At 47.7% G+C, this 17,568-nt stretch overlaps 1 protein-coding gene across 1 annotated transcript; it reads left to right on the top strand.

The window, feature by feature from the left end:
- Window positions 1–6,314: 6,314 nt before the first annotated feature.
- Window positions 6,315–12,390, top strand: LOC122698694 (ciliogenesis associated TTC17 interacting protein). The gene is made up of 10 exons (XM_043910076.1): window positions 6,315–6,385; window positions 6,560–6,652; window positions 7,031–7,231; window positions 7,512–7,567; window positions 7,730–7,816; window positions 8,005–8,172; window positions 9,838–9,962; window positions 10,864–10,940; window positions 11,670–11,758; window positions 11,996–12,390. Exons 1-10 carry the CDS (start codon window positions 6,361–6,363, stop codon window positions 12,224–12,226), a joined length of 1,152 nt encoding a protein of 383 aa, XP_043766011.1. The 5' UTR covers window positions 6,315–6,360; the 3' UTR covers window positions 12,227–12,390.
- The last annotated feature ends 5,178 nt before the right edge of the window (window positions 12,391–17,568 follow it).

Here is a 17,568-nt window from a genome sequence, read left to right as displayed (position 1 = left end):
TCCTCAGTGGGCTTGTCTTTATTGCTGGTTCTGTTTTCCTCTCCTGGTTACAGTTCTTGCTTACTCAGAAGGACTGCACTTCTAGAACTCTGGGCAAAAACAAAGCTATAAATATATCCTTCCATGGCTCGTGAGAATTTGTTCAGGGCTTATGATTTGCTTACCTTGGTGTTTTCCAAAGCTTGAGATGCACAGATGCACCTCTAGCCGCAGGGGAAGTGGTTTTAAATATGGTCACCACCCAGCCATGAATATGCTTCAAGGACAAGGCCTTGGCACTGACCCCTCTTTAAGGCCCTTTAAGGCCTCTGCAATTAACAGCCGGACTCGTCTGTTAATTGTTAAACAGGTCGGCTGTCAAGCCCTGAAGCTATCTTGAGCTGAACTTTAACAACATCATTTTGTGTTCCTTGTATTTATCCTCAGGGTCAATATTTTTGACAAGTGACACCAGTTTTCAATTCAGGCAGGTGATTAAAGGTACAGGCATATCTCATTTTACTGTGCTTCACTTTAGGATGCTTTTCTGATAATTGCGTTTTTTTTTTACAAATTGAAGGTTTGTGACAACCCTGCGTTGTCAGATGATGGTTAGTATTTTGATCAATAAAATCTTTTAAATTAATTATACTTTAAGGTATGTACCATTTTTTAGATATACTGCTGTTGCACACTTACTAGACTACAGTATGGTGTTACACGGGCTTCCCTAGTGGCTCAGATGGTAAAGAATCCGCTTGCAATGAGGGAGACCTTTGTTCAGTCCCTGGGTTGGGAAGATTCCCCTGAAGGAGGGCGTGGCAAGCCACTCCAGTATTCTTTCCTGGAGAATCCCCATAGTCAGAGGAGCCTGGTGGGCCACAGTCCACGGGGTCACAAAGAGTCGGACACGACTGAGCGACTAAGCACAGCACATAGTGTTATAACTGTTACGTGCGCTGGGAAAAACATTTTTTATGTGACTCTTTATTGCGACATTCATTTTATTTGGTGGTCTAGAGCTGAATCTGCAATATCTCAGAGGTGTGCTTGCATTATTGAAACAGGACAATATGAAATAAAGGTGACACTTGGCTATAGCAGAATTCTTGAAGGTGACCTTGGTGTGGCTGAAGACTGGGAAACACTGGCTTAGCTCCACATTTCCTTGGGCCCAAGTCAGAGTTTTCCCACCCCTGGTAACAGCTCGGCCTCCTATCTTGGTGTCCCGCACCCCTGAGCCAAGGACCTTGGCACTGGCTCCCGACCCCATCCTGGCTCAGGGTGGCACCCGGGTGGAATTGAAGGAAGAAGCGGTAGTCCTCACCTTCCTGAAGAAGGGTGAGTCTCTGCTCTGTAACTGTCTCTTGATGGGCCAAGCCCCAGGGCCAGGTCACTCTGGGTGTGCCCAGTTTGAGGGACAGATGGTGACGGTTCTCTAGGGCTTAGTGAAGCATTTTCCCATAGCCTTGGCCAATCCTCCCACTGGGGCACCCGTCCTGAATGATGGCACGTGCTTCACCTGGAACCAGCACTGACCAGCAACAACTAGGACCTGCTCTTTCTCTGCAGAACAGCAACAGTGATAGCTAGTGTTAAGAGATCTGACTTCCAGTCCCAGCTCTATCACTCAGCATCCAAGGACCTTCATCTCAGTTCATCTTCCAATGGAGACAACTTTGAATGAGACAGAACATTTACTGTGTATGTACTTTCAAGTGCAAGTGACAAATGCTCAATAGAAAGGGACTCAAACCAAAAGGGAAATTTATCAACTCATGAAGTTGAGAAGTGTGGGATTACATCACAGTAACTTCAGGCATGGCTGGAACCAGGGATTCAAAGGCATCTTCGTCAGTCAGCTCTGCTTTCTTTTACATTGATACCATTCTCTATCAGTCTTTTTCCCTGTAATGGAAAGATTTTCTCTAGAAGTTCCAGGTTTACAGGCTACTAGTTCATCAACTAGGTTTACAAGTTAATAGCAGAACCTCTAATTGTTCCAGGGACTGAGTTTCATTGGTTCAGTTTGGATCATGTGCCCAATCCTAACCTATCATAGGAGTTAGGGGAATGGGCTTCTCTGACTGGCCAGGTTCAGTGACATGACCACACCTGGAAAGGCAATGTCAGACTCAGTTGAAACACAGTGTACTGGAAGTGGGGAAAGGGTTCCTCAGAGGAATAGAGGGTCTGATATCAGAAATGATGCAAAGCAGCAAAATCATAAACAATCACCAACAAGTCCACTTATTTGGAGGCTATTAGAAGAGTTAGATGAGAAAGGCATATAAAGTCACTTTGGAAAATGCTGTGTCTGATTTCTGGTGCTGTAGTTCATTATATGAGAAGAAATAGAGGTAGACACGTGGCTTCACAGGTATTTGAATACTGCATAATTTAAAAAATAACCTGTAAGCACTTCCATCTTTTTTCCCCTAAATTGTAGTCTCTTTCTTTCTAAATCACAGAAAAAGAAAAAGGGAGGGGCATGTTAAGTGGGCAGCCTTAGAAGTTCCAGGGAAGGACAGAGAACAGGATAAGTTGTAGATGTGAACTTGAAAAGCCCTGTGTGTACACTTGTGTGTTTTGGGGGAGGGGGTCATCCTAGTCTTCCAAGGCCCTGGCCACAAATGGAACATTTGGAAGCAGGTAGAAAGCTAACCCTGATAGTCAGTAAACCCTAGGCTCAGGCCAAAGCAGGGACAGTGTGGGAGAGAGAGGACTTGGACTGGTCTGGGTTTGAATACAAACTCTGACCAACCGTGGATAGCACCAGACAGGGAACTTCTGTCTCTTAGCCTCTTCTGGAGTGGCTGGGCAGCCAAATGAGATGCACATAGGTGTTCCAAGAACAGTAGTCTCTTCTTCCTCTTACTGTTCTTAATAAACTTAGGGCTAGTCTATCAGAGACAACAGGACTTCCCAGGTGACGCTAGTGGTAAAGAACCCACCTGCCAATGCAGGAAACCTAAGAGACACAAGTTTGATCCCTGGGTGAGGAAGATCCCCTGGAGGAGGGCATGGTAAGTCACTCCAGTATTCTTGCCTGGAGAATCTCATGAAAGAGTAGCCTGGCAGGGGGTCACAGAGTCGGACACTACTGAAGCAACTTAGCACACACCCACAGTCTATCAGGGACAATGGGCGAAGTGATTAAGAACACGGACTCGAGTCAACCCATCTGGGTTGGAGTCCACGCCTTCCATTTATTAACTGGGTGACCTTGGGCAAGTTACTTAACCTTCTGTGCCTCCACTTCTCATCCGTCCAATGGGGTTGATGCTCACACCGTCTGAGAAGCTGATTGGAAGGATTAAATAAGTTACACCCTGCAGAGCTGGGCACATAGGGCACCCTCTCTGCAGCAGTGGCTGTTGTTCAGTAGATGCCCACCCTAACCACTGGGAGGGCACCGGCCGTCCATGCTACAGGCTCAGGCCAACCGGTCCAGCACAACTGCACAGCTAGTACGTCAACTTCTCCAGAGCATCCTTCCACTGGTCTATCAGGTCCTAAGCAGCAGTGGTAACAAGGGTGCTTAACAGATGACTAAAAAAATAGACAAGAAACTGGATGTTGATCCTTCTGTGATCCACCTTGCCAACTTTCTCTTTCCCCTAAGCGACTGGGAGGAAAGCGACAGCCAGCACCAAGGGGAAGGTAACTGGGGGAAGTGAGAGAGTTGAGAACATGGGCTCCCAGGAGGCAGGAGCCTGTCAGGACAGGCATCTGGGGGTTCTGTGCAACTGGAGAGCCTGAGCAAGGGGAGGTGAAGGAGAGCGGGGGTGACAGGAGAAAAACTCTAAGGGGTAGAGGGCTCAGGGAGCAATTTTTCCCTGAGGCCAGGAGTCCAGAAAAGCAGGGATACGGGCATGCAATAAGGAGGGGGACTGTGTTCAGTTCAGTTCAGTTCAGTGAGCATCCCTTAAGGAACAAAAAATAGCAGTTTGCCTTTTTTTTGACCTTGCTGTGTGGCATATGGAACCTTAGTTACTGGACCAGGAAGTGAACCCATGTCCCTTGTAGTGGAAGCTCAGAGTCTTAACCACTGGACTGTTGTGGAAGTCCCTGCTGCTGCTTTTTTTTGTAAACTTTGCCCAATAGAAAAGACTTTGTCAAACTTCATGTAATTCACACATGAAAGTAATAGGTTTGTTTTAAATCTACTTTTATTAATTTTATTGAGATACAATTTATATAATGCAAATGATACCCTTTTAAAGTATACAATTCAGTGGGTTTTAATGTATATGCAGTTTTGCAGCTACCCACAATCTAATTTTAGAACATTTTCAACACTCCCCAAAGAAACCCTGTGACCCTCTGGTGTCAGGTGCCTGCTGCCTCCACACCCCCACCCTTCCCCCATGCCAAGCAACCACTGATTTATTTTCTGTCTCTATAGATTTGCCTGTTCTGGGCATTTAATCATATACATGGAATCATACAATATGTGGTCTTTTGTAACTGGCTTCTTTCAGTCAACATATTTTCAAGGTTGAAGCATATGATGGCCTGTGTCAGTACTTCACTCCTTTTTACGGCTGGACAATATCCCGTTATATATATATATATATCTCACATTTTGTTTATGCATTCACCAGTTGATGAACAGTTGGGTTGTTTCCACTTTTTGTGTATTCTGCATAATGATGCTATGAATATCTGTGTGTAAGTTTTTATGTGGACAGATGTTTCCAGCTCTCTTGGGTATACACCTCAGAGTGGAATTGTCATATAGTAACTTCACATTTACTATTTTGAGGAACTAACTAGCCACTTCCCAAAGCAGCTGTGAATTTTCTTAATGCCACTGGTGGTGGCTCACGTGCAGAGAATGACTTATTCAGAATTCACTTGGGCTTTTAAAAATTAGTGCTTGATTTTTTTAAATGCAAATTTTAAAGTATATAAGTATTTAAAGTATATAAAGTATATAAGTATTTCTAACACCTCTAAGTTCAATTTTGTCACGTCATTCTAATTATAAACCTAGCTAATGCTTTTTAAATTTATTTATTTATTATTTATTTTTGGCTGTGCTGGGTCTTTGTTGCTGCTCAGGCTTTCTCTAGCTGCAGTGAGTGGTGGCTATTTGTTGTGGTGCATGGTCTTCTCATTGCAGTGCTTTTTTTGTCGCAGAGCACAGGCTCTAGGTGCTCAGGCATCAGCAGTTGCAACTCATGGGCTCTAGAGCTTGGGCTCAGTACTTCTGGTGTACAGGCTTAGTTGCTCCTCAGCATGTGGAATCTTCCTGGACCAGGGATCAAACCCATGTTCCATGCGTTGGATTCCTAGTCATTGTACCACCAAGGATGTCCTAGCTAATATTAACTTTTAAGGGGACTTCAATGAACAATCTGTCCTCTTTACAAAATTAAAACTGCTTTAGGAAGTTTATGCCATATTTATTCATTCCATATATTCTACTACTTTTTAAAAAGCAATTGATTGTTATATGCCAGTTATAAAAAACAGAGACATCATTTTGCCAACAAAGGTCCATCTAGTCAAAGTTATGGTTTTTCCAGTAGTCATGTACGGATGTGAGAGTTGGACCATAAGGAAAGCTGAGCATCAAAGAATTGATGTTTTCAAAACATGGTGCTGGAGAAGACTCTTGAGAGTCCCTTGGACAGCAAGGAGACCAAACCAGTCAATCCTAAAGGAAATCAACCCTGAATATTCATTGGAAGGACTGCTGCTGAAGCTGAAGTTCCAATACTTCAGCCACCTGATGCGAAGAGCTTTTTTCACCTGATGTGAAAAAAACCTGATGCTGGGAAAGATGGAGGGCAGAAGGAGAAGGGGCCAACAGAGGATGAGATGGTTGAGTGGCATCACCAACTCAAAGGACAGTGAAGGACAAGGAAGTCTGGTGTGCTGCAGTCTGTAGGGTTGCAAAGAGTCAGACACAACTGAGCCACTGAACAACATATCTCGGTAACGTTGGGAAAAATAAAGGAAAAATAATTCTCTAATTTTTTTTTAACAAATTGATAAACCAGCTTCCCAAGTACTTTTAATGCAATCTAATAAAAGTAAACATATAAATATAGTAAAATTTAAAGTTTTTCTTTTTTTAAAGTATTGGTTTAAATCCCAGTAAGAATTGAACTCCAAAGTACAGTTGTATGGTACAGCTTCCAAGGTCATTGTAAATACTCATGTCATCCCCTCTGCCACCTAAGAATGTCAAATACTCCCTCTGCTGGACAGTACCTCAAGTTTGGGCTGAGCCCCAGAAGTCACAGTTCCAACCAACTACTCGAAGGTCTGGGTGTTTAGTGAAATGAGTTGATGGCCCTTTAAGAGGCAGTAGGGAGCTCCCAGTTGCCACGGAGACATCTGGATACAAACCTGGTAGCAGCGGGCAGCATGTCCCCTAAAGTTCAATCCAAAGGTGAGAAGGGGGCTGAGGAGTTGGGGGGTGGGGGCCTGGAAAGTGAGGGGGGAATCTCTCCCTCATCGTCCACCTTGGGGTGGCCTTGGAGGATTCTACTCTTGGGACTCCCGCCCCATCGCTGTCCTCCTCAGGGTCTGCCATCTGCCATCTCAGTCTCTCCACCTTCCACAGGCTCCAAAGCCAAGGACCCCCAACCCTCAACACAGGAGAATCTGCCACCCCCAGAGGCCAACGCTGAGGCCATCCACTTCCTCAACTCCCTCCGTGAGCCTGGGCAGTGAGGGTGGAGGGGGTGGCAAAACTGTGGACCGGAGGGAAGAGAGAAAGCCCAGATATGGCCATCTCTCTAGCAGCCTTGAATATCCTGGGACTCAGAAAGGGCCTGAAGCGTAATGGTTGATAGTCTTCAACTAATGGAAGACCCCAGGGATACAGTGGGGGTGGGGATCGCTGTGTGTGGGGGGCTGTCTCCACCTCTGACTGCTGCAGAGGCCAGTGGAGAGGAGGCAGGGGCTGCCTGGGAGACGTGAGATGAGGAGAGGGTGGGTGGAGACCGTGGGGGCACTGGTGGCCAGGGGGGTCAGAGAGTTGAGGACTAGGAGCTGGGGCTTTAACTGTCCCAACGGGACCCTCACTCCGCAGGGCAGGAGGAGCTGCTGCTGCTGTTCTTCTCAGAGACTCTGGTCATGGTCTCCGACACAGGGGAGCCTCAGGGAGAGCTGACCATTGAGGTGCAGAGAGGGCAATACAAAGACAAATTTGGTGTCATAACGTACGTCCCCTTCGTGCATGCCTCCAGCCGAGGCTTCGTGGACAAAACACTCTGTGGAAGCTCCCTTCTGGGTAGAGTTCCTGACCAACACCCCCAACCCCTACCTTCCTACCCTGCCCCCCACTCCCAGTCCCTAACTCCCAGGACGTTCACTCAGTAGCAACCCTTTAATTTCACCTTGGGACTAGAACGAGGCAAAGAGAAAGCGTGGGATGTGGGGTGACAAGAAGATAATTGCAGCCGTAGTTTTGACCTATGGCCACCCTACCCCTGAGTCCTCCAGCCCAGGCCACCACCCGCCCTTCCCACAGTCTCCAGCCCTGTCTCCTGTGTTCACCTCCCTCCCCTCAGCCTATCTCTCGTGGAAACTGGAGGTTGTGAAACAACAGAGTCAGGAGTTCATCAAGGTACCTCCTGGGCCCCCAGCCTTGACCACAGAAAGAAGGTTTTCTATCCACATCTCTCCTCGGTTTTCTCATTTATGGAGGACAGACAAGGTGGCCTCCGGGGGATCTCACTCATATACAATCGGTGAGTCCCTGATTCTCCCCTCCTGCTCTGGCCCCTAGTTCCACATTCTTCCCATGGAACAGAAGACGAGTTTGCTGAAGCAGGATGATCAGCTGCTCATGACCAGAATGGTCAAGGAGGGTGAGGTAAGGTGAGAGCCAGGTGGGAGGCATACTCAACATCCTCTTTGGAACCACAAATAGGGGACAGATGGTGTCAGGCCAGGAGCCTGCCCTGGGGACCATGTGGACTGGACCGTATGCTCAACACCTGACTTGCCCAACCTCCCCCTACTTCCCAGCTCAAGTCCCTGACACAGATTTGTCCTGAACAGGAAGTGAAGACCGAAGTGACTTTCTTCCCCAGGCCCTCCATTGAGGGCTTTGTCTCCCAGGCTGCTAACCTGGTGTTGCTGAGGGTGATGGCCTGGCGGCATATGGTGCCCAGCAATGCCCGTTTCCTGGCCTTGGACACTGAAGGCAAACTCTGCTATTCTACTTACGTGAGCCATCTCCCTGGGTGGGGACTTGGTCTGTGGGCAAGCTAGAAGGGGCAGAGAGGATGCTGATTTGAGAGAAAAGACAGCTGTGGAGTGGAAGAGCGGATGGGGTGGGGATAAACCTCGGGGTGTGGGGGTGAAACTTCCAAGGGCAGGAGAAAACAAGATTGCATTTGTCAGAGAGAAGACCAAGGCAAGTGGTGTGAGGAAGATAGGGACTAAAAAGGTGGGAGCAATGGAAGAAAGCGATGCTTTTTACACAAAAGTCAGCTCAGGAAAACAAACAAACAAACAAACAAACAAACATAGTGTGGGGCCATTCTTAGAGACTTTTTTTTTAAACATCAGGAAATTTAAATCTCCAACTTCACTTGAATTTTATTTTATTATGTCTCAGCCCTGAAGGGTGCTTCTTTATTTTGGCTAAACTTTCATCACCAACCTACCTAGGACTTCTTACAATGTGATTTTGAAACCGTGTCTGTGGACATGCACTTTGGGGGCTGATTTGACCAGCTTTGTAAATGACACTGGTGTCTCTTCTGCCACAAACATGACAAACAGCAAGGAGTTTGACGCAAACAGGCACACACCATTTCCCCCCAATTTTCTCTGAAATATTTTTATGTTAGCACTTTTCTCCTCACAGCCATAGCTGTAATAGGGATTTAAGTTTTAATTATAACAGGTAGCTTGCACAGGCCTGAGACAGCCCCAAATCTCAGTCTCAATTCTTGCCCCTTGGAAGAAAAGCTATGACAAACCTAGACAACATATTAAAAAACAGAGATGTCACTTGGCCACCAAATCTCCGTATAGTTAAAGCTGTGGATTTTCCAGTAGTCATGTACAGATGTGAGAGTTGGACCATAAAGAAGGGTGACGCTGAAGAATTGACACTTTCGAATTGTGGTGCTAGAGAAGACTCTTGAGAGTCCCTTGGACAGCAAGGAGATCAAACCAGTCAAACCTAAAGGAAACCAATCCTGAATATACATTGGCTGTACTAGTTTGCATATATACATTGGAAGGACTGCTGCTGAAGCTGAAGCTCCAATACTTTGGCCACCTGATGCGAAAAGACTCCAATACATTGGAAAAGGCCCTGATGCTGGGAAAGATTGAAGGCAGGAGGAGAAGGGGGCAACAGAGGATGAGATGGTTGGATGGCATCACTGATTCGATGGACATGAGTTTGAGCAAACTCTGGGAGATACTGAAGGACAGGGAAGCCTGGCGTGCTGCAGTCCATAAGGTTGCAAAGCATCAGACACGACTTAGAAACTGAATAATAAAAAAGTCCCTCTTCAGAGCCTCACTACCCTCTCCCCCCAAGTAACCCAACCCAACCCCAACCCCACACTCACTCCTAGTTGGTGATCTGTGTTACAGAATCTGCCAGCTAGAAGCAGTTGGTCATGGAGCTGGCATGGAGGAGGGTTGAGGCAGGAGCAGGGTGGAGCTGGCTCTCTATGAGAGGACCTCAACTCAACCCGGGGCTGCAACCCAAATCTTGTGGAACCTAAGGGTCTGGACAGCCAAGGGTTGCTTATCACCGGTGAACAAGCAATGAAGCTACAAGATGGAGAGAGGGGCAGGGTGAGATGTAAGGGGAGGTCCTGATAGGCATCTACCTCACCTCCCTCCCTTCATTTCGGTTGCTGCCAGCAAGCCCTGGGCTCCCAGACAATCCAGGTGGGCCATCAGCAGGCGGAAGTCTTCATTGTGGAGCAGACGGTACACTCGGAACAAGGCATCCCCATGTCCTGCCAGTTTTACCTGCTCCCTGATGGGTGAGCCACTGTCGGTGAGGCCAAGGGGGCAGTACTGAGCACAAACATGGGAAGCTCAACCACCTGGGTGGAGATTCACTACCAGGGAGACTTGTTGAGATCAAAGTGCCCCTGGCTTTACCCACTCATTCACTTTTTCCATATATTCACGGGAAAATATATCATTTTCCCGATCTTCACAATGCCTCCCAAATCTCACCAAAGAGCCCTGAACTGCTGAGGGAGTCAAGGTCAACTCCACAGGGCATAGCTAAAGCAGCTGCCACAGGTGTGGGTGTAATATCAAAAACACAAAAGTTTGAACAACTTAGCACTTGATAAGATCATCAGGTTGGAAGAAGCATCTTAATACACTGCCAAGCTGTCACCAGCAAAGCGCAGGCACCAAAATCCTGAGAAAATTTGGAAGGGAGAGGAGCATTTGTTTCTTGAAATTTCCACAGAGGTACTGACAGAATCACCACACTGGGAAAAGCAAACAAACAAACAAATTAGAACTTTGTTGGCTTTCCTGATTTCATAATTTGGCTTGCCATTTCTTTTTTTTTTTGGCTGCACTTCATGGCTTGCAGGATCTTAGTTCCCCAACCAGGGATTGAACCCAGGCCCTTGGCATTGAAAGTGTGGAGTCCCACTGGCGTGCCAGGGAACTCTTTCATGGTTCTTCTAGCGCTCACACCTATAAAGGTCTTGCATATGTGCACACATCTTCAGGGTAGATACAGTTCCCAATTTGAAAAGCAGGGGCCATTATCTGGGGATCTAGACATGAACAGCACCCTGGAACTCAAAGACAAGTGGGGGAGGGGGACAGGACAGCAGTAAAGGGAGGCCCCAGGACACCCTTCAAAGGAGCCGGCTGGTCTAGGAAGACTCACACCTTTTCCGTGTTGCACTCCAGGCACCTGGCCAAGAGGATCCAGGTGGGCTCCCCGGGGTGCTGCATGATCACCAAGGTGCCCGTATTGAGGGAAGAGGGTGAGTGAAGCCGCCGAGCCTCCCAGGGTGCAGGGGCTGCCTTGAGTGGGCCATCTCTGGGGTGGGAGGCCAAATGAGACAGAGAGGCTTTGCTTTCCAGTAAGTGCTTCATCGTTCAGTCATATCCGACTCTTTGTGACCCTACGGACTGTTGCCCACCAGGCTCCTCTGTCCACGGGGATTCTCCAGGCAAGAACACTGGAGTGGGTTGCCATTTCCTTCTCCAGGGGATCTTTTTGACCCAGGGATGGAGCTCAGGTCTCCTGCATTACAGGCGGATTCTTTACCATCTGAGCCACCGGGGAAGCCCTGGTTTTCCAGTCCCTGTCCCTAATTAGGAGAGGATCACTTTGCTGGGAACTCTGCCCATGTGGGCAGCCAGAACCCTGGGGTTTTCTGAGCCTGCCTAGAACAGGTGTCGTCCAGTCATCCCTCTATATCTGAGGAAGGTTCTGGGGTCGGAATGGGCACGCTGCCTTCCTCCCACCCAGGGGCTTCCGTGGTGGCTCAGTCGGTAAAGAATCTTCCTGCAACGCAGGAAACCCAGGTTCTGTCCCTGGGTTGGGATGATCCCCTGGAGAAGGGATTGGCAACCCACTCCATTATTCTTGCCTGGAGAATCCCATGGACAGAGGAGCCTGGCAGGCTACAGTCCATGGGAGTCTCAAAGAGTCGGATACGACTTAGCGGCTAAACCACCACCACCTTCCTCCCACCGGACTCCTTCAGATGATATTGAGCCTCGCCCAGTATTTAAGAAGAAGCCCCTGGTGTGGGAGGAGGACCTGGAGCTCTACTCGCGGTTCCTGGACCGCAAGGTGAGGAGAGGCCGCAGGCAGCCTGAGGTCCCCACCCCTCCCAACACCCTTAACCCCTACCCCCGCCCTGGGCATATATTCCACCCTTTGTCATCATTTTTCCTGCCCGGCTGAAATACTGCACCCCGAGGGGTTGGGGACCCCAGCGTTCCTAATCCCTCCATGGGTCCGAGGAGGGGGTGCGCCCCTGGGGAGCGGGAGTCCGGGTCCGGCTCAGGCTCGCCACGGCACCACCAGGAGGAGCTCCGTCTCAGCCACAACAGCTATCTACGGCAGCACCCCGAGGCCCAGGCGCTCATCTCCGACTTCCTGCTCTTCCTGCTGCTGCGCCAGCCGGTCGACGTGGTCACCTTCGCCGCCGAATACTTCGGCCCCTTCGCCAAGAGACACCCGCCCACCCCAGCCTTGCGCTCCTCCAACCGGCCCAGCCCCTTCCGCGAGCTGGAGCCGGAGCGCAGCGAGGCCTAGGCGGGCAGCAAGGCGGCCCGGGGCCTCCCTGGCGGGGACTGGACAGGAAGCGGGGGCGTCAGGGCTGGGCTTGGACGGGATGCCGGCGGGACGCACCCCGGAGGCGCGATTTCCTGCCTGCGGTTTTAATGGGAATAAACGGGGCGCTCCCCAGCCTCTGCTGTGACCCGGATCCTTCTCTGGCCAGCGTCTGGGGCTAAACATAGGAAACGTGAACAGGGTTTGTCGAGCGATTTTCCGCCCTTCTTCCTAGATTTTATTATGATCAATATCCCTATTTTGGGCTTCCCTGGGGGCTCAGTCACTAAAGAATCTGCCTGCAATGCAGGAGACCCAGGTTCAATCCCTGGATCGGGAAGACCCCCTGGAGATGGAAGTGTCAACCCACTTCAGTATTCTTGCCTGGAGAATTCCATGGACAGGCGAGCCTGGCGGACTACAGTCCACGGGGTCGCAAAAGTCCAACACGACTGAGCGACTATGCCACCACCATCCCTATTTTACAAATAAGAAAATAGAGGCACGAAAATGTTAACAGAGTTAACACGTGGGAAATAGGATTCAAACCTGGACATTGGATCCCAAAACGGACATTTTAGGAACTTCTCTGGTGGCCCTTTGACTAAGATTCCGAGCTCCCGTTGCAGGAGGTCAGGTTGGATCCCTGCTGAGGGAATTAGATCCCACTCTGTGCGTCTCTGTTCAATCTAGCTCAGTCATGTGGGACTCTTCAACTGCAAATCTTTGCCATCTCATGGAGTACCAGGCTCCTCTGTCCATGGAATTTTTCAGGCAAGAATACTGGAGCCGGTTGCCATTCCCTTCACTAGGGGATCTTCCCAACCCAGGGATATAACCAGTATCTGGGGCTCCTGCATTGGTAGAGGGATATTCTTTACCACTTAGCCTCCAGGGAAGCCCTTAAGATTCCCCCAACCCTAACCCAATTAACGATTTGCATGCTGCAAATAAAGATCCCACAGGCTGCAACTAAGACCTGGTGCAACGAAGTAAACAAAATAAGAAAACCCCACATTTTTAGTCCCTAGGTTAGTCAAGACAGAGGGGCGGGGCTTTTGGCAAACAGAATAATTAATAGAGCCCACTCAGCATAATTGCTGGCTACCATCAAAGAAAAAAAGAAGTCAGTGTGTTCACCAGTACCCTTGCTCAACAACACTCGGTAAGCTTTCCAACCCTCCCTCCCTCCCCATGCCACCAGCTTACCTTCTTCCTCCCAGTCTCTACTATACACAGGAACCCCCAAACTGCATGGAGGGTCCCCAGTTACAAAGGATAGGCAGGTGATCATCACCTCCTTTAGGCTCCTCAGTTAATGACAGTTCTGGCCAGTGGCTTGTTTCTGCCCAATACAGCTCAGTAACAAATAGGGGACCACCGCCAATGTGGCACCTGGTAATTGGTATGTAGACTCCATCCTTCCATCTGTTCATTCCTCCCACCAGCTAAGAGACAAGGGTCCCAGAGCTTTGCACTCCAGTGGACAAGAGGGGCCAATATCTACAAAACTGTAATGATGGAAATGTTCTCTATCTGCAATGTCCAGTATGGTAGCCACAAGTTACATGTGGCCACTGAGTACTAGAAATGTGATTAGTATGACTGAGGAACTGCAGTTCTACTTTAATTTTAATTAATTTCCATTTAAATAGCCACATGTGGCTAGCGGCTACCAGCCTGTATAGAAACAGCTGAGGAGGATGAGGTCTTTTTGTTCAGTAAGGCAATCAGCTCAATGAATATTGGGTTCCTTCCACGCGCCAGGATTGTTCTGAACACTTGGAGATCAGCAGGAACAAGACCAAGCTTCTGTCCTCATGGCACTTGCAGATCGCATGAGGAGACAGACAGCAAACATAAAAGACCATTTCTTATGTGAAATTTCAGATCTTTTTATGAAAACAACTATGGCCAAGTCATGGACTGAAAGGGATTCATGGGTGGAGGCTTAAGAGGGGGTCTCTCTGATGTCTCAGCTGAGCTGGGATCTGAATGACCAGGAGTCAGACCTGTGAAGAGCTGTGGGAATAGCAAGCCAGGAGGAACGGCAAGTGCAAAGGCTCTGAACATGGCAGGTTGGGGTCAGAAGGCCAGCAAAGCCGATGCACAATGGGGGTGGGGCAGGAGGGAGACGCTGGCGTGAAAGTGCTCAGTCATGGTGAGGTAGGGACAGCCAGTTCTTGAAGAGCCTCCTAAGCACTGTAAGTTCCCATCCGTGGAGAACTGAAACCAAGGTTGACCCAGCCCAGTGCACCCAGAATGTTCTTGCAGAGACCTCGAGGGCTCCCTGAAGTGCCTGATGCTTTGCTGTGGTGGGGGGAAAGAGAGGGCAGTAACGTCCAGCCCACAGACATCCTTTCTCTGCAGAGCATCAGGTGACTTGGGAAGGGGTCTGCCACTTTCCTGCTTTCTCTCCCATTCCAAGACCAGTTTGTTTTTAGATTGTATCATCTGTCAGAACTTCTGACTCCCTTTTCTTACTCCATACTCCTAAGCTATGTAGATCTCTGAACATATGGAAAACTATAATACAATATGGAACTTCCCTGGTGGTCCAGTGGTTAAGAATCCACCTGTCAATGCAGGGGACACAGGTTCGATCCCTGATCCAGGAAGATCTCACATGCAGCAACTAAGCCCACATGCCACAATTACTGAGCCTGAGCTCTAGAGAACCGTGCTCTGCAACAAGAGGAGCCATCACAGTGAGAAGCCCAGGCACCACAAGGATGAGTAGCCGCTACCGATCACCGCACCTAGAGAAAGCCTGCACGCAGTAACAGAAACCCAGGGCAACCAAAAATAATTAATTACAAACTAAAAGACAATATCACAACCAGGATTTTTTCCACATTTTTTTTTTTTTTTGGTGGTAATATATACATAAAGGCGCTTCCCTGTGACTCAGCTGGTAAAGAATCCGCCAGCATTTCGGGAGACCTGGGTTCGATTCCTGGGTTGGGAAGATCCCTTGGAGAAGGGAAAGGTACCTACTCCAGTATTCTGGCCTGGAGAATTCCATAAAGTGAAAGTGATAGTCACTCAGTCGTGTCTGACTCTTTGTGACCCCCATGGACTGTAGCTTGCCAGGCTCCTCTGTCCATGGAATTCTCCATCATTACATAATGAAATAGTAATACATGAAGACTTTACAAATGGATTTTTTTCATTTAGCATGATTTCATGGAGATTCTCCCAAGTTACTGTGTATATCAGTAGTTCGTTCCTTTCACAGCTAAAGAGTAATCAATGGTTTGTACTGCACTTAGTTTAACCATTCTCCTGTTGAATGACAGCTAGGCTAATTTTAGTTTTGGGTATTAGAGATAAGCTGTTATAAACGCTTATATACAGGTTTTAGTATGAACATAAGTTTTAACCTCTCTGGGATACATGTATACCATAGTATACAGTGTGAATACCACAGTATATTCTACGGTATGGATGTACTGTACTTTGGTTAACCATTCACATGTTGAAGAATGGTATGGATTGTTTCCAGTTTGAGCTCTTATCATTTCTCCAGTTTAAAAAAAAAATGCCCTGGAGTGCAGTTGCTGAATCATATAGTAGTTGCATTTTTAAATTTTTTTTGGGGGGGTTATAATTTTATTTATTTTTGGCTGTGCTGGGTCTTCATTGTTGTGCCTGGGCCCTCTCCAGTTGTGGCAAGTGGGGGCTTCTTGTTGCAGTGGCTTCTCTGTCCCTGAACACGGGCTTCAGAAGGTGCGGTATGCAGGCTGCCAGGATCCAGAGCACAGACTCAATAGATGTGGAGCTCCAGCTTAGCTGCTGCACCACACTGGGATCCTCTAGGATCAGGGATTGAACTCATGTCTCCTACACTGGCAGGCAGATTCTTTACTACTGCGTCACCAGGGAAGACCACATCTTCAATTTTTAAAGAAATTTCCAAACTATCTCCAGAGTGGTTATACCATTTTATATTCCCACAAGCAATATATGAGTGATTGACCTGGTTTCTCCACATCCTCATCAATATTTGATATTGTGACTACTTTTTATTTTAGCCACTCTGATCGGGATGTAGTCATATCTCATTATGATTTCACTTGCATTTCCCTAATGGCTAACGACACTGAACATTTTGTCATATATTTGTTTGCCCTCTGTATGTCCTGTTTGGTGAAGTGTGTCTTCATGACCTCTGCCCATTTCTTTTTCATTTTATTTTTTTTTTTTTTGGCCACGCCACGAGACGTGGGCTCTCAGTTCCTCAACCAGGGACTGAATCCCCGGTCACAACAGTGAAAGCACCGAAGCCAACCCCTGGCCACCAGGGAACTCCCGCCCATTTCCAATTGGACTGTTCGTGTTTTCACTCTCGAGTTTTAAGAGAGTTCCCTATTTTTAGATACTGGAGTTTTGTCAGATACGTGGTTTGTCAATATTTTCTCTGAATTTTTAGTTTTTCTCTTCATTCTCTTCACATGGTTCTTCACAGAGCAAAAGTTTCCCTTTTGATGAGGTCCAACTCATCCTTTTCCCCTTTATCAGCCACGCTTTTGGTGTCAAGTCTAACAAGCCTTCATCTAGTCCTAGATCCTGAAGATGTTTTCCTACCTTTTTTTTTCTTTTTTGTTTTGGGCCATGGCTTGTGGCTTACAGATCTTAAGTTCCCCCACCAGGGATAGAACCCAAGTCACAGCAGTGAAAATGCAGAATCCTAACCACTGGACTGCCAGGGAATTCCCTCCCTTACTTTTTTTTTCTAAAAGTTTTATAGTTTTAAATTTACATTTAAGACTGTGATCCATTTTGATCGAATTGGGCTTCAAGCAATCTCACTCTATGCATGTAGGGCTTAGTATTCAGCAACAAATCCAGATCTGAGGGGGCCACTATGCAGATTTCCAGAGCTCTGGCTCATGGAGACACTAGCCAGAAAGCCCTGCTCTTAACCATTACACATACTGCCTCTTGTGTAAGGCAGAGTTTGTGCTGGGTTTGATCAATCATTAATCAGTTACACTCACCAAGTTCCTAACTGTAGGGAAGGCCTCACAAAAAATGCAAAGAGGAGGACCTCTGTCTTAGGGTTCTCCAGAGAAACAGAACCAACAGAAATATAAACAGATAAATAGATAATAAGGAACTGGCCCATGAGAGTATAGAGGGCAAGAAGTCCGAAGATTTGCAAGCTGAAGACCCTGGAGTCAATGGCATATACAATTCCAATCTGAGTCTGAAAGTCTGAGAAATAGGAGGGCTGATGATATAAGTTCTAGTCCAAACTAAGTCTGAAGACCTGAGAAGACTAGCGTTACAGTTCAAAGGCACTCATCGAGAGAGAGAATTAT

This window comes from Cervus elaphus, chromosome 8 (assembly GCF_910594005.1).
Source record: "Cervus elaphus chromosome 8, mCerEla1.1, whole genome shotgun sequence".
Classification (NCBI taxonomy): domain Eukaryota; kingdom Metazoa; phylum Chordata; class Mammalia; order Artiodactyla; family Cervidae; genus Cervus; species Cervus elaphus.
This window is presented reverse-complemented; position numbering and strand designations above follow the sequence as displayed.

Coding starts and splice junctions, on each gene's coding strand:
- LOC122698694 (XM_043910076.1), top strand. CDS start 6,361: ATGTCCCCTAAAGTTCAATCCAAAG. Junction 6,386..6,559: donor CCCTAAAGTTCAATCCAAAG/GTGAGAAGGGGG, acceptor CACCTTCCACAG/GCTCCAAAGCCAAGGACCCC. Junction 10,941..11,669: donor GCCCGTATTGAGGGAAGAGG/GTGAGTGAAGCC, acceptor GGACTCCTTCAG/ATGATATTGAGCCTCGCCCA.